The sequence below is a fragment of the Cricetulus griseus genome (assembly GCF_003668045.3).
Source record: "Cricetulus griseus strain 17A/GY chromosome 1 unlocalized genomic scaffold, alternate assembly CriGri-PICRH-1.0 chr1_1, whole genome shotgun sequence".
NCBI lineage: Eukaryota > Metazoa > Chordata > Mammalia > Rodentia > Cricetidae > Cricetulus > Cricetulus griseus.
Genome location: NW_023276807.1, coordinates 171,535,612 through 171,552,234, shown reverse-complemented (window position 1 = coordinate 171,552,234; position 16,623 = coordinate 171,535,612). Strand labels below are relative to the sequence as shown.

The 16,623-nt window shown below is 38.2% G+C and overlaps 1 protein-coding gene across 1 annotated transcript in view; it reads right to left on the bottom strand.

Moving 5' to 3' along the window:
• Positions 1 to 16,623, bottom strand: part of Synpr (synaptoporin) — a 334,876-nt gene that overhangs the window by 56,000 nt on the left and 262,253 nt on the right. The window contains exon 4 of the mRNA XM_027389352.2: positions 6,219 to 6,417. Coding sequence (XP_027245153.1) covers positions 6,219 to 6,417 — 199 coding nt within the window. The remainder of the gene's footprint in view (positions 1 to 6,218; positions 6,418 to 16,623) is intronic.

The window sequence follows — 16,623 nt, the reverse complement described above, 5'->3', positions numbered from 1 at the left end:
CTTGTTTTCTAGCTTCTTTGGAGGTAAGGGTTGTAGGCTGGTAATCCTTTGCTCTATGTCTAATATCCATATATGAGTGAGTATATACCATGTTTGTCTTTTGTGATGGGTTGCCTTACTCAGGATGGTATTAGTTCCATCCATTTGCCTGTGAATTTCAAGATTCTATTGTTTTTTTTTTTCTGCTGAGTAATACTCCATTGTTTAAATGTACCCTAAATGATGTGACAGACTTTGGTGATTCCCCCATGGAAGAACTCCCTTTCTATGGCGCAGAAGAGGGATGGGAGTGGGTCTGTGGGGGTCATGGGAGGATGGGAGGGAGAGGGAACTGGGATTGATATATAAAATAAGATTGTTTCTAATATAAATTTTAAAAGTAGCATTTTCTGTTGCCAAAACCATTAACCTGTCCCTTCCCCCAAAAACCTCCCTAAAGTTATAGTTGGGGCAGGTGTTTTTTATTTTTGTCTTTCCAAGAAAATAAAATATCCAACAAAGAAATCCAGAGACCACTGAACAAATGAAACATCAAAAGAAGAAAAATAAGTCATCATGAAAAATGCTCACCTCCCAAAAACAAATTGGCCTAATCATAGCACACATCCAACAGAATAAAATTTCATAAATCTTCCCAAAAGTTTGTTTCTGTTGTTGTTGTTACAGACATATAGGGCAAATGGTCTTTTTATGACGCCCAATCAATTACAGATTAAAGCTGGCTTTGGAGTTGGAGTGTGGCTTTCTCCTTCTCTAAACCCAGGCATGCTTATTAAAGTAATAACCAAAATCTATATCATGTCAGATGAGTCACCTGGTGTGGGACAGAACAAAACCAAAATTAAGACACTATTCTATTGCCACTAATCTCATAGTACTTTGGTTTTGTTTTGACTCTGTAAAACTTTTCTTAAGCTATAAAAATTATCTCAAAATTTATATGATTCTATATATTATAAATTATAATATAAATAAGTATAATTATACAAACATATTTAAATTTCTGTTATTTTTATTAATTACCATATAGAGTACTAACTAATTCTAGAAATAGGTTTCATCTAGCTTCCTGTGTGTGATTTTGGGCTTGAGTCTGAAGCAGGTAGCTACCAATTAAGTTTGTATATCCTGGATGTATTTAGCAAATTGTGGGCCTTTAACTTCTCCAAGATCCACTACATATGACATTTGAAATGTTTAAAGATTTTTTTCAGCGAACCATAACCATTCCTAATATTGACCTTTCAAGTCTCCAAAAAGATAATTGGGCCCCACAATTAAAATTCCACCTGGATTGTGGTAACACCATTAAGCTGACAAACACTACCCAAGCATCAATTTCATACTACAAACTTCTCATGACAACTGCAAAACTGCTAGCTGAGAGGGTCCAGCCTCACAGACTACTCTAGCCAGAACTTCAGATAAGGCCTGCTCTCTCCCAGTACACAGAGACTGTATAGAAAATGTTACAAATAGTTTCCCAGGACTTGACTATTACTTCAATTTTTATTTCATGATCCCTGAAAGATGCTGTCATCTCCAGTCATCAGGAAGTAATTTCATGAACAGGACACCCACATTCCTAAGAGGTAGGGTGAATGGTTCTTGGTCATCTGATGGGTTATGGCTGTTTGTCTTCTTTTAGAGGGGCTGGTTGCATATTGTGACTGGTCATAGTAAAGGAGAAACCTAAAAATAGCAATTATATTTATGGATTTCTTTATGAAAAGAAAAACTAGGAATAGAGCAATGATAGGATAAAAGGGTAGATTATTAAAACTACTTTAAACAAAAAAACTATTAATTTCAAATATTTCATATTGGCATGGATTTTTGTATATTGATAGAAATTTTGTTTAAGTTAGTATACCTATACATCTCATTTAATAATGTAATACAAATTTCTACTTCTTGAAAGTTGTTATTGCAAATTATTTAGGATAATTATAATACATAGGTTAGTAGTTAGTCATCTAACAATCAAATTTATGGCTGTGTTAGGTATGTTTTCAAGGTCAGAGATACATTTTAAATAGATATATGGTCTTCAAACACTTCGAAGACCTTCAGAATGTGACATTTAAAATGTTTTAATAGCATAAGACTTTTCATAACCGTAAGACAATGTCTGCTCCTGGCATCACCAATTTACTTCAAAAAGGATGATAGACATTGAAGATTCTCCACATGGAGTTTGCTTTGTATGTGGCAAAGCTACCCATTTGGGCAATAAACCCTTGCCTTGACTGCTGACAGTATGCTGTCCAAAATGGACAAGCAAGACATCAAAGAAGGCAACTGCCAAACTTTGCCAAGACAATGTAGGACAATCCTTCAAAATTACTGCTTCAGAAAAATTCTGTCAGATAGTCTATACCTATAGGAAGAAAATGGATGCTTCAGTGTTACAGAGGAACCTTGGGTGAATGTCCAGGTAGCCAAATATCTTTGTCATTTTTATAGTTTTGAAAGTTGTTTACTATACACTTCCCATTTACTCAAGTAATATTATAGCCTTCTCAGGTTTCTGATGAGACTTAAGACTAGAAAGCGATAATTACAGTTTCTTTGTTACCAAATACATAAAAGAAACTTACAAAAGAGGTATAAAGTGTATAAGGTTGAGAGAAATAAAAGCTTAAGTTGTTTATCTAAGAAAATTTTTTGAGGTCTAAAAAGATAGCTTTGGGTTGGGAATACAAGTTAGGATAGAAAGTGAATTAGATATAAAACTTTGACTCACCAAGATAGGATAGATAATAGAATATTTTTCTCTAAATTCCCCAAATACAGACAGAATGGACATTGTAAGTATAATTCTTATGTGATAATTGTTCTTATTATATATAATTTTACTGTGTTAGGGTTAAAAACCTTCCCTTTTATTTAAACAAAAGTAGGAAATTTGTGGGATATTTGTATACTGTGAAGATGTATTTCTGTGATTGGTGTAATAAAAACCTGAATGGCTAATAGTTAGGCAGAAGATCTTGGTGGGACTTCTGGGTAGAGAGAAAACTCTGGGAAGAAGAAGGGCAGGGTCACCAGCTAAATGCAAAGGAAACAGGGTGGGCAGTACAGAGTAAAGGTAACTGAGCCACATAACAGAACATAGATTAAATATATGAGTTAATTAAAGTCATAAGAACTAGGTAGTAAAAGATATGGGTTAATCTAAGTTATAAGAACTAGTTAGAAACAAGCCTAATCTATGGCTGAGCTTTCATAATTAATAATAAGTCTCTGGGTCATTTTCTGCAGGATGGTAGTCCCTACTAGAAACTTCTGCTACACTATAGTAACACAGTGTCACATTTGCTGGCACCTGCTCCTTGTGAGCAGTCCCCAAGGGGAGCACTGGCATGGGGGTAGGTTGAAATTAGGGGCTTGCTCTTAATAGCTCCTACCAACTGCATAAAGTCTGCCTGTGAGATTCCTAGGATGCAGGCTCTTTAAAACAAACTTTTATTATCAGGTGTTCTTTTTATATCACAGAAGTTTCATATTGGGGTCTTTCCATTTTTATTAACTGAATTATCTCTTCCTTGACTCCTCCCCTAGGGTGCAATAAAAACAATTTATAGGGTGCCTGGTATATTACGTAGCTCCAGATCTCATTAAGCTCCTCATTGATGAGAAAGACTATTTGCACAGGGACAGAACAGCATGACTCAGCAAAATTATTTCATATGAATAGAATGGATATATATATATATATATATATATATATATATATATATATATGGGTAAGTTAGCTTTGCAGACTTCTTGCTAGAAGGTGGTTATTGCCTTGGCCTTTAGAAGTCTGTGAGTGTCCAAGGAAACAATGGAAGCATGTCAGCATTTCCCTGACACTCTTTTCTGTGCATACCACAGGCGTGAATGTGACTCTGGTTATGTTTTGAGATGAGGAAAAAGATACCTGCCCAAAGATATGAGTCCTGCTATATTGACAAGTCCTGACAAGTGAATATATTAAAGTGTGCCAATCTAAGCTTGAACTCTTCCTGCATCTAACCACAGTGTCCTAGGCAGACATTCTTGTAGTTGCCTTTCACAAATTGTTCCGCTATCCCTCCATAATATATGGATCAGATAGGAGGTTTGTAAAATTTTCTAAAAAATTTCTAAAAACCTACCCCTACATGTGAAAACTAGTTGAAACAATATGATTTCTAACATATTCTCAGAATGGACATTTGAAAGTCTGGTAGTAGTCTGCCAATTTGAAATGATGAAACTAATATTTATTTGAATTTTCGTGATTCATTAAAAAGACAATAAACAAATTCTTTAATTATTTGTTAAATTTATTATTTATCCACTTTGAACTTATGTTTCTATTTTCTTAATGAACTACAGCCTACTATAGTACTCTTGAAATCACTTTATTGATTCTCGTACTGTATTTCTTTGTAACAAAAAAATACATGCAATTTTAAATTACTTTTTAATTGTTCATGGCTCCAAGGTGTTAGTATTATAAATTTCATTGGGCTTGGGTGATCATGGGATTACTATTAACGCAAATTGTCTAAAGCAACAAAATTTTCTACATAGTTAATAAGTAATTATTAATCTAAAAAGCTAACTTGTGTTGCACATTTATGTCTCTTGGTTGGGTGGCTGTTATTTCTCTTCACTTAGCTTCTAATGCCTTTGGGTATATTATATACTGCTGGGAAAGATGTTTGCATTAGGGGCAGGTGAGAAGCAACAAAGTTTTCTATAGCAATGTTGCTAATTTCTTATTTCTGACTCATAGACCTTAAACCACATAGCAATCTCTCATCAAAATCATTTTTAAATGACCTATCAACTAAATATTGATTTTATTGAGAGCAAACAATTTGTATGTCACCTCATAGCCAAAGACTGTTGGCCCAGCCATTAGACATTCATTGCTGTCAGCACTGACGATATGCAAGACTGTCACTTTCCACTGCCTCTAGTGAATTGTGTCTTGTAAAGATGCTGTGCAACAAGTTTTGGAATGGCAAGAAAGATTGCTTTCTTGTGTGAATTGGGGGTACACAATTGCTATTGTTTGGTTATTCATTGTCCCCCCAAAGCCTATGCGTTAGATAATTAGTTCTCATGGTGGCAGTTTGAGGAGACAGTGGAAATCTGGGGAGATGGGACCTTATGAGAAGTCTACAGAACACTGGAGGATGTGCCTTTTGAGGAGACTGTGGTATCCTGAACCTCTCTTCTGTTCTCTGGCCACAAGGTGAACAGTTTGCTCTACCACAAGCTCCTCACTGTTGCTCTTCGGCACCCCTATCTGAAGCCCAAGAATAATGATCTGTCCAATCACAAGCCATGATTCATTAACCCATATGCTCAAAGAATCCTTTTCTCTATTCAAGTTTATTATCTCAGATTCTTTGTTATAGAAACAGATATGTAACCAACATAACTATAAAGAGGAAAAAGTAAGACATTTTTAGATGCAGGTCATTTCAGGAAAATAGAATTCAAGTAAATGTACCTGTAAAGGTTGTGAGATTTATTTATTTTTCCTAAAAGTATCTATACCCATGTATCTTTTGGAGAATTTTTGTATCTCCCTAGGTGTTTGTATGGTCATATTAGGATATGTAAGGCTATATTGATTTCACCCGAGTCCTTGAACCACTGTCAAAGACAAAGAAAAGCAGTGGAGGAGTGATAGAACTGAGGGATGAGAGAGTGGGAGAAGAGTGGAGAGTACAGAACAGAGAGAGAGGAAGAGAGAGAGAGAGAGAGAGAGAGAGAGAGAGAGAGAGAGAGAGAGAGAGGAGAGAACACAGAGAGGCAGAGAGGCAGGAGGGGGTGTTCAGGCTACCTTACAAAACAGAAACAATGCATTTCAAAAAAGCACAAATTTACCATCTAAATGGCTACTAAAAAATAATGGCTGCCTAATTCCATAATGCTGAACCTACAAGTCCACAGCAGGCCTCCCTCTTCTTTTCTGTGTCTCATGGACTTCCTAAGCATTGTTTATATTGTTTTTAAAATGGGTTCTACCAGCCCTTGTGCTCCTTTCCCACGCCATCACACAGGGACCGACCTGTAGGCATTGCACTTACTGTTGTAGATTGAGAAGATTTGGATGATAACAAACATGATTTTCTTTCACACACCTCAGAGGCACGGGTGACAAAGCCCTTCAGACATTAACCAAAGAAGCTATAAGGAACAGAAGTTGTTTCTAAAAGACAGCAACTTACAATGAGTGGGCCCCGGTTGTTTTCCCGGTACTTGTTCTGGAAGAAAATGTACACAACAGTGGCAGCCAGAGAGTAGAGAAATGCGAAGACAGCCACGGTGACGAAGAACTCTGCCGAGGACGAGGAGTCGCCAACCAGTGCCAGCTTCTGCCGCTCCTTCCCCTCACAGGTGGGTACCTCAAAGGTCACCTGGTGCAACCTAAAACCACCAGAGGCAAGAAGACATGACATACTGTAGAAGGGGAAATGCTAGCTGTCACATCTGCTAATGTCAAGTTAGGTATGTTTGGGAGTTCCATGAAGCATCCAGTAGAGAATTTATTAACGAATTTACCGATTCTACCTGGGCCTGTGGAACTAAATACCACAGAGGAGGCAATTCATCCAGCAGATGCAAGAAGGGAAAGAGAATCTAAAATGAGGACAGCCTTTGCATCCTGCCCTGCCTGTCTCCAGCCCCTTCTCTCAATGCTTTAAGCTCCATCGTCCTGCTCTAGTGCATAATCTGCTTAACCTACCTCAGTTATACCAAGCTTGGTATAACCTGCTGAGTATCTTCTGCCTGTGCTTACCTCCTCAGCATCTAGGCTGCATAATCTCCCTAGGGAACATCTTGCTGACTTCTCACCACAGTGGCTTCTTTCCTGTAGACATTTTAATTGTATTTCTTCCTCCTTTTTAATCTTTGAAATTTTAATATAATTACACATTTCTTCCAGCATTTTTAATCTCCTCATGCTGCTTTGTAACATTTGTGGTGTTTGTTAGCAGTAAAGCAGTCTAGATGGCATTCTTGCTTGCTGTTTGTTTTTTCCTGCTTCCATTGCTTCCTCAGTGGTGACTACTAATCTCTGATGGTGTAGGATTTGATTTCCCTCTCTTTCATGTACCCAATGCAGGCTTTTATTTGACAGTCAGTACTTGACTAAATGAATGAACAGTCTTCCTTCTGTCAGGTCCTTTTAGATGGACTTTCAGAGTCTTTACATTATGAACTCCCCCAGGAGAGCATCCAGCACAGTGTAGTCCACAGTGGAGACAAAGAAATGCTTGAGCAACAATTCTTGTTCAGCCTACCAACACCCAAGGTAGCCATATTACATGCATATTGCAAAAATGTGAGCTGAACCAAGTGCAATTTGGTCCGAGCAACCAAGATTCTTTCGAAATGACTGCTATGGAGACATTTGGAAATCTATGTTAAGGAGGCTTGTTAAGGTAACTGAAATTTCACATGGGAAATTACCTGTAGAAGTAACAGTGCTCATACAGCCATCATTCCTACCTCATATTCAGGGAGTACATTTTCTTACTAAGGAAAATGTAAATAGCCCCCTTTAAAATGTACATGGTGTATACATTCTACCAGTTTATGCATTAACACTAATCATGAAATAATATTAATAGCCACAGAGCTAGCATGACAAAATGTTTCATTTGTGTTAAATTTTGTTTTGAACACATTATTTAATTTAATGTCCATAAAAAACTCTACAGTGTGAGCTCTTTGCTGCCCCTCACCACTTACAGGTAGAGAAATGGAGATTTAGTAGGATCACACAGTCTTTCTTAGGACACCCAGCTAGTTTTGGTGGGCCAGGAGTTTACATTTATGTCTAACTTTAGAGTCTTGTTAAAAAACATCCATACTAACTTGTTTATGCTAACTAATCATGACATCTGCTTGGATAAATGCTTTAAAAATGAACCTGTGGGCCACTGGCAGTAGAATTTTCAGAGAAGGTGACATGTACTGCAGGGCCCTCTCCCAGGCCCACCAAAAGCCCTAGAAGTAAAGCTGTATTGACAGCAGAAGGAGGAAATCCAGTTCCCTTATGGTCTTTATTTCTTAAAGTTCACATTGTCCACTTGTGGAATGACTTTTTTCTAAACAGACAGGTTATGCTGTGATGTGACACAGGCATTAGCAATACTAGTTCTGGTGCTGTGTCAGATTTTTCTTCAGTAACCTGCTCTGTGGGAATGTGGGGAAAGTGAATTCAAATGAAAAGGTAATCATATTAATTCTGAAGTAGATGATCTCAACATAAGGGGTACCTTCCCTCAGTGTTAATGGGGAAGGTAGAAAACCCCAGCCTATCCCAGGTATAAATAAGGTAGTCAAGGGAAGTTTCCTGCTGGAATTTACCTTAAAGCAACAGCTTCAGGAAGGACGAGAAATTTTCTAGATCAAAAGCTAAGAGAGAGAAACGAGACCCTATTTTCTGTCCACACAGATGGCTATCCTGTGTAAAGACTGGGAGAACAGCAAATGCTGACGATATCGGGAAGCTGACACTTTCATTCATGACCGGTGGGAACAGAGCCTGGAACGGGCACTTTGGAAAACTATGACAGTTCTTCTACTGGTGAAACAATGAGTTACTGTAGGGTCTAGCAATCTTACTCCTAAATACACATGCAAGAGAAATGCCAACACATGTTCACACAGAAACCATCATAAGAATACTCATACAACATTTTTCTTAATGGAAAAATGGAAATTATTCAAAAGTCAATAAACTGTTAAATAGATAAAACATGGTGTTTAATGGACTATCATTTGTCAATAAAAGTAATAAAGTTCTTATACTTGCTACAACATAGAGAAACCTTGAATATGTAAAAAGTCAAAGCCTGCATGCTTTTGTCCATACAAAGCATTCAGAATAATCAAATTCATGAAGCCAAAAATCAGCTTAATGTTGCACTGTAGTTGGTGATGGGAGAATTTGGCCTGGTAGATAAATGTTCCAAGATTTGTGTGGGGGGTAATGAGCAGTTCTAGAATCAATTGTTGTGATGGACACACACAATCCAGCTATGAAGATACTGCTATTATACCTACTCACTGTACTTTTGGGGGTCTGAAGAGATGACTCAGTAGTTAACAGCACTTGCTGCCCTTCCAGAGGGTTTAGGTTTGATTCACAGCATCCATATGGCAGTTCACAACTCTTGGTAATTCCAATCCTAGGGTACACATGGCTCTTCTGGCCTCTGAGAGCACCAGAAATGCATGTGTTATGCATATATACATGTAGAAAAACATTTAATAAATACAAAAATGAAATAAACATAATACAATGATGAATCACTTGGTAAGTGAATTAACTTAAAAAATGTTACAAAAGAGACAGAGATGAGTATGTGCCTAATACCTGTATAGACAAGAGCCAAACACACTGGGGGAACACAGTGCAAGAGGGGAATGCAGTGTGGAAGGGGAATGCAGTGTGGTGGGGAATGCAGTGTGGATAGGAAATGCAGTGTACAGGGGCAGAAGTGCAGTATGGGTGGGAAAAGCTGTCAGATGGTGGCAAAGGAGGTAGATGGTGTGAAAAGAGAACAAGAAGCTGCCAGAGACATACACTGGTCATGGAGCAGGGGCAGTGAGAATCATGTTATAGATGTTGGCTTTAATTTGAACATTAACAACATTTTCTCAGTATAAACAGCATGTTAAAAAAAAAACAAAACACAACCTAAGCAAAACCCTGCTGCAACTATTTGGAGATATGCCAGAATGTGCTTCAAGATCAGTGTGTCTTCATGAAGCCAGTTCCTGTTACTGAGGTACAGTACCTGGGACATTCTAGCAAAGGAAAGAGGCTTCGGGAGGAAGGAGACAACAAAATCAGTATTGTTTTCTGCATCATCAGTTGAATAACATTATCTCTAATGTTGATTTATATGGTTAACTTGAAGGGATTTTTAACTGTGCTCATCTGTATAAATAAATACAGTCAAAACATAAACTTTATTGTGTCTATTAATGCCAGTGATATATAATGGAGTGTTTGGCTCATCAGCCACTCACTGATGTGAAATCAGGAGAAAGGGAAAAGCAAGTGAGGTTCTAAATGAGACTTGATTTGAAGGAACGGGTGAAGAGAATTCATGAAGGCTGATGCTATCTCAGATTTGTTAGAGTATAACAATTCATCCTACATGCTTTTGAATGTTGCATGGTGGTTGTCCTGATTAGGTTTGTATCAACTTGACATAAGACAGAATCATCTGGAAATTTAATCCCAGAACTCGGGAGGCGGATCTCTGTGAGTTCGAGGCCAGCCTGGTCTCCAGAGTGAGTGCCAGGATAGGCTCCAAAAGCTACTCAGAGAAACCCTGTCTCCAAAAACCAAAAAAAAAAAAAAAAAAGACTCATCTGGAAAGAGGAACCTCAATTAAGAAAATAACTCCATCAGACTGGCCTATAATCAAGTCTGTAGGGCATCTTCTTGATTAATGATTGATGTGGGAGGGCCCAGTTCACCTGGGGCAGGTTGGGAAAGCCATTGAGAGCAAGTCAGTACGCAGTGCCTACCCATGGTCTTTGTTCTAGTTCCTTCCCTGATTGCCAGAATTATAAGATGAAATGAATCTTTTCTTTCCCAAGTTTATTTTGGTCATGCTGTTAAACTTGAACCATGTTGTATATCTGTTATAATAACTCTTCCTGCCAGCATGGTTCCAATGTCATGTCATCCCCAAATAACCCACAGAGACTCTATTAGTTATAATGCTGTTGGCCAATATCTAAGGCTTCTTATTGGCTAGCTCTATCTCAAATTTTAACCCATAACTACTAATATATGTATTTCTACAAGGTCTTATCTTACTGAGAACACCAGACTCATGCATCCTCTCCTCCTGGGTTCACATGGTGACTTCTTCCTTACTACATTTCCCAGAATGCTCCTTGTCTGCTAGTCCCACCTATCTTGCTTCCCTGTTGACCAACAGTGTTTTATTTATCAACCAATAAGAGAAACATATGTACAGAAAACTTTCTCTATCATCTCCTTTTTTTTGTCTAAATAAAAACAAGGTTTTAACTTTAACATAGTCAAATTATATATAACAAAACAATTATCAAGTAAGAACTACAGTTACAATACATAGTTCATTAACATTTAGCAAGATTTAAAGAAAACACTCCATCTATCATATCTCTGTGAGTCTAAAGTCTTGTATGTAACATATCTTTTATCATAACTAAGGAAAACTATAACCATGACTATTTGTATTCAACTTCACCAAAGATCACAGAAGGATAATATATAAACTCTAGAATTGACAAAGGCCACTCACTGCCTGGTCAGTCACCCAAAGTTCTTCTGTAATGTTCCATCTTTGGCCCATAGGCCATAGTTTGGCAGAATCCTCAGCAAAGTAGGAAACTTTAAACCGCTGGCCTCCTTTTTCTGTGTCCTGTAGGATATCTGGCAGACTCTTTCATGAAGTAATGTCCATCTTGTTTCAGTAGTCACTTTCCTGTGGGTCCTGCATGTCTATTTTATACAGCATAAAGTCACACAGTCCAGACAAGAGCAGTTTCTTGCCCAAATGGCTAGTATTGCCATATTGGAAGCAAACTCCATAACGAGTTTCTTCAATGTCCATCTTCCCTTCTGACACAGTTGGTGTTATCAGAAGCAGTTGTCTGATTGTCAAGAAAACCCCTAAACCATTTTAAAGGCCATATTCTGTAGGTCTTTGAAAGGTTTGAAGAATGCCTATCCAATTGAAATACATCTCTATATATCTAGAAAACCTAAGTAACCTAACTATAAGTTTTGACTATTATAGGTAATTATCTATAATCTGTATTTAATTATACAATACATTTTTTAATGAGCTATACAAACACAATACCTAAACAAGAGGAGAAATACACATATCATAAAATTGACCTTAAATTCATATCTATAAATAAAAATCTATTCCAATACAAACTATTCATTTCTATACCATAATCTCCCTTTTACCTTTAAAAAGAGATTGGTTGTGATCATTAATTATGTATAACCAATCCCATTTAAGTGAATACAAAAGTTTATGAACAATATTTGGGAATTTGGATGCAAGCAAAAACTCTTTTTTCAAGTAACCTTTCCTATTGGCCAACAGTGTTTTAATCATCAACCAATAAGAAAAACATATGTATAGAAGACATCCACCATCAGTATATCACTGCACACATTTACACCCCACCCCCACATGAATACACAGGTTCCTTTAAATGCACAGGTATATATATATGTATGCATGTATATATACCTGCATCTCTGTGTCCATTGTTGCAGCAGAGGAGAGGTTACTGTCAGCATATATTTTGCAGCTGCAATAATTTTCTGAGTAAACATCAGTAATTTAGAATCTAAACAAGGGACAGAAGCTGTTCTCTAGAGATAGAGCTTGCCTGCTGAGAATCTGGAAGCTGCCGGGTCCACCTCTGATCTTGTGAAGGAGTCAGGAAGCAATTGCTGAGGTCGCAGAAGGCACCCAATTCAATTTGTTGATTTCAAATGTACAATTCCCTTATTCCCTTCTTGGTTGACCTGACCCAATCAAGGGGTAATTGAATTTTGCTGGGTTTTACTGCATTTTGTCTGCCAATAAAAGGCTTCCATTTTAGAGTAGTTTTTCTCTTTAAAAAAATTACCAGTGCACCCATGGAGCCATTTAGAACAACAGTCCATGACTCTCCAATTAAACTACAGGAGTTATCAGGAGTACAAGGTTTTGAGTTATGTTTGGAGGGACTGGAAGATTATTAAATGAAACTATCTCCTCAGCAGTTTGGAGAAGGGCCAGCTGGTATTGCTTTATGAATAACAGTGTTAGTAGGCTGGGGAGATGACTCAGTGGATAAGACACTGCCATGCGAGCATGAGGGCTAGAGCTCGGACCAACAGCACTCACACAAAATAATGGGCTCTGGGTCTAACAAAAGGTCCTTCCTCAGAGAGGGTTCAAGGTGATTGAGGAAGACTCCCCACATCAATGTTGGATCCCACTTGTATGCACAAATTTACACATACACCCCACATATGTGCCCACATTGGTGAACACACACACACACACACACACACACACACACACACACACACACACACACACACACATATATATGCATAAAAATAACAGTATTTGTAGTAACAACCAATAACATTTTTCTAGATCCAGTCAGTGTGCTCTCTTCTGGGCTTGCTTCTTACTTTATTCTCATTTGCTTTTCTGTTACTATCACTATTGTACAGATGGGGAAACAGAGTCTTGAAGTGTGCGGTGAGCAAGCTGAGCTCTTGTGTCTCATGGATGCCACAGATGAGTCTCACATGCAAGTAGATCAAAAGGACACCATTTGAATAACCGATGCCAGTTTCTGCCACTGCTTGAAAGGTTACAGCAAACTTAAATGTCTAGCTTAATGCTTATGTTAAAATGAGCAAGCCAGCTGCTCCACACTACCTCATCCAATGGCAAATAACTCATCTAAACAGGTGGAGCTTATGTGAAATAAGATTCTAAGGCAATATTCACTCTGATACCACATTAAAGTGTGTGCATTAAATAACATATACCCAGCCATGCTAGTTGAAATTCTGTACACTGACCAATATAACTTCATGAAAACATTCTTAGATACCAACTCTTACCAGGCCTTGTTCTGCTCCCTGCCTCAGAACAAGTAGGGGGCAAGTGATCTGATATCGTGGTTTTGTGTAGAAAGTGAGGCACTATATGACATCTGGCACAGGAGCAACACTAGGTAGCCACGAACCATCATCAAACTGTGACAAGGCTGTGAGATCACTGACTGCAGTGTCTTTCAGCAGGCTGAGCACACACAGGTCTCAGATCCTCCCAACCTAAGAGTGAGGGTTTGAGTGAAAGACAGTGAAGCCATTCTCCAAGACTGAGATCCAGCCCAGGGCAAAGTGGAAGGAAGGTGGGAGCCCAGGTGTTGTGATCAGTTTCAGCCATTCTGCAATCAGAATGTGTAGGGGAGACCAGACAGAAGGGCAGTGACAGATCTTGTTGTCTCACCTGTTCTATGGTTTGACCGTTTCCTCTGGAGCTGTCAATTCTTGAGATGGGGCTAGCCTTTACTGTATTTTGTTTGTTTTTGTTTTCCCTGTCTTTCCCCAGTTTACATGTTTCTGGTTTTAGAAGACTTTTTCCTTTTTATTTTATTTTTTTTTTGCTAGCTGTATTTGTGTATATGTGTGATGAGTTATTTTTGTTGCATTTACATTCAGACACACACACCAACTTACTTAGCTAATATGATTAACACCATAAATTACTGCTACCCCAGGGGTTCACCCAGCTCTTTCACATGCTACATATCCATTATTTCTCAAGTAACTCTCCCAATTTATGGACAGTAGAGTTGGAGCTCATTGGGAACACTAGTCAGAGATCAGCTACTGACATAAGGAAGAGCCCAGACTTCCTAGCACCCATCTTTGAGCTGTTTTTTTTTTTTTGTTCCCAAGTCCATTTGTAAGTTTTAAACCACAGTACTCCACATGACGCTCAACTGCTCAACTCCTTTCATTCAGAAGGATTCAGGGAATGCATGCACCAATCATTAGAGGCCCTAAGACACAGAGTCAACGACTTGGTCTAGAAGATTTGGAAGGATGAACCTCTGCCTGCTACCTTAGGTTTTCTTATTGTGTCTGCAGGATGGTGTTTGGTGCTTCTATTTAGGGAGCTGACAGTGATTTAACATCTGCTTCTGCTCAGTGCCAATCACCAGTGGACATGATGCCAGATGCTTTTACACATTATCTCATTTTAATCTGAAGCACTGATAGCAGCGCTCAGGTTGACTCATTGTCAACCTGACAAATGGGGAGACTTATTGACATAATGGTTTCAAGAGAGTCTTCAGACTGTGACTGTCTCAAGTTGGCTCTAAAGACATAGATTGAAACAGGGTTAGCTCTGATGCCACGTACACCTCAAAATATTTATTTTTATGCTGTGGTCAAAGTCTGGGGAAATTGCCTCCTCCTAATGACTGTGGTTAGGATCTGTTTAGGGTGAAAATGGCAGAAGGGTACAAAGTAAAGTTTGAGCATAGCCCTGGAAAATTCACATATACCATGAGAACTGAAAATGCCCTAGCAACTAGGCTCAGGTAGCTTAAGATGGAAAAATTTCTCCTCTCATAGGGAAATGGAAAATGGTTATCTGAATGCAAGGCTCACTCACTGGAAGTTGACCTGAGGACCATTGTTCCTAGGGAACCTCGGGGAAGAAGAGTTACTGCTAGGTTCTCTGCAATGTCTAAGCAGTACATTAAATAGCCCAGTACCAACATCTTTGTAACAGAGCCTTGGGATGAGGCAGTGGGCATTGAGATGATGGTATCTCCACCCAATCTGCTTGACTTTGGGATGGAGTTCAGCTTCTTTATCTTCATATCATGTCTTAGGCAGACAGAATCATAATTGAACATGGTTTGATCCATACCTTAATTAAATACAAAGCAGTCTGTTCACCAAGGTTTGAAATAAGAGTGTCTATTCACTAGAAATTAGTTCTTGGAGAAGGAAAAATCTGTGGAAGATAAAATGTTCTTCAGCACAACAGGGGTACTTGTCCCTGATTCGCTTATACATGTACTGTGTTCCAGTTTTATTGTCACCACATCATAGAAGGAAGTTTCTGTTACTTTTTGTACTCTTCACTTTACTGTTTTTTCCTCCCACAGGAAACTCAGTGAGATGTTGGAAAATGTAATCAAGGTTACTACAAACAATACTCTTTTCTGCATGATTAACTGAATTCATACAAGTGAGGCTGGAAAACTGCTGCCTACTCCCCAGCTCCCAGAACAGAGAACCCATCTTTTCATCAAAAGATATTGTGTTGGAAACAAAGAACTCTCCAAATTTTTCTACACACACACACACACACACACACACACACACACACACACACACACACACACACCAGCATTTGTATTGTACAGACAGAATTTTTGAAATGAAGCAGAAACCTGCAGGTAATTAAAAAGAATGGCTCTGCAGAAGCCCGCCATGGCCGGGAGGTGAACTGAGAGCAATAAAGCTATAAAAACCTTATAATGACTCACTAGGAGGCATCTCTGTGCTCAGCAGCTATGATTTATTCATTTTGGTTTCTTCAAATAGAATTTGAGTAATAGAAAATTCAGATGGCCTCTCCATTGCCAAAGTAAAATAGATAATAAGGTTACCCATTTATCTGAAGTAAAATTCATCTCTTGTTGGTCCTCTTTGGTACTCTACCCAAGTCTGTTGTGAGGAAAAATAGTTGCAGAGAGGTTTAAAAAGAATCTTGGATGTTCAGTTGAAAACCTGAACATATGCTCATCTTATTTGCTTGCTAAAGAAAGGGTTTGTGAGTAAACCATCCAAAGAATTTGATTAAAATGTATTTGCAACATTCAAAAATACACTGCTATGATGAGGGAGGGTAGGAAATCTCTTTCAGCTGACATTTTATTTAAATTCAAGTAAAATGATTTGATTCATTAATTTTGTGAAAAAATACAGATACATTTAAAGAAGAAAAGTACAATGATTCCCTTCCAACGCTCAACCTAAAGAAGGAAAACACA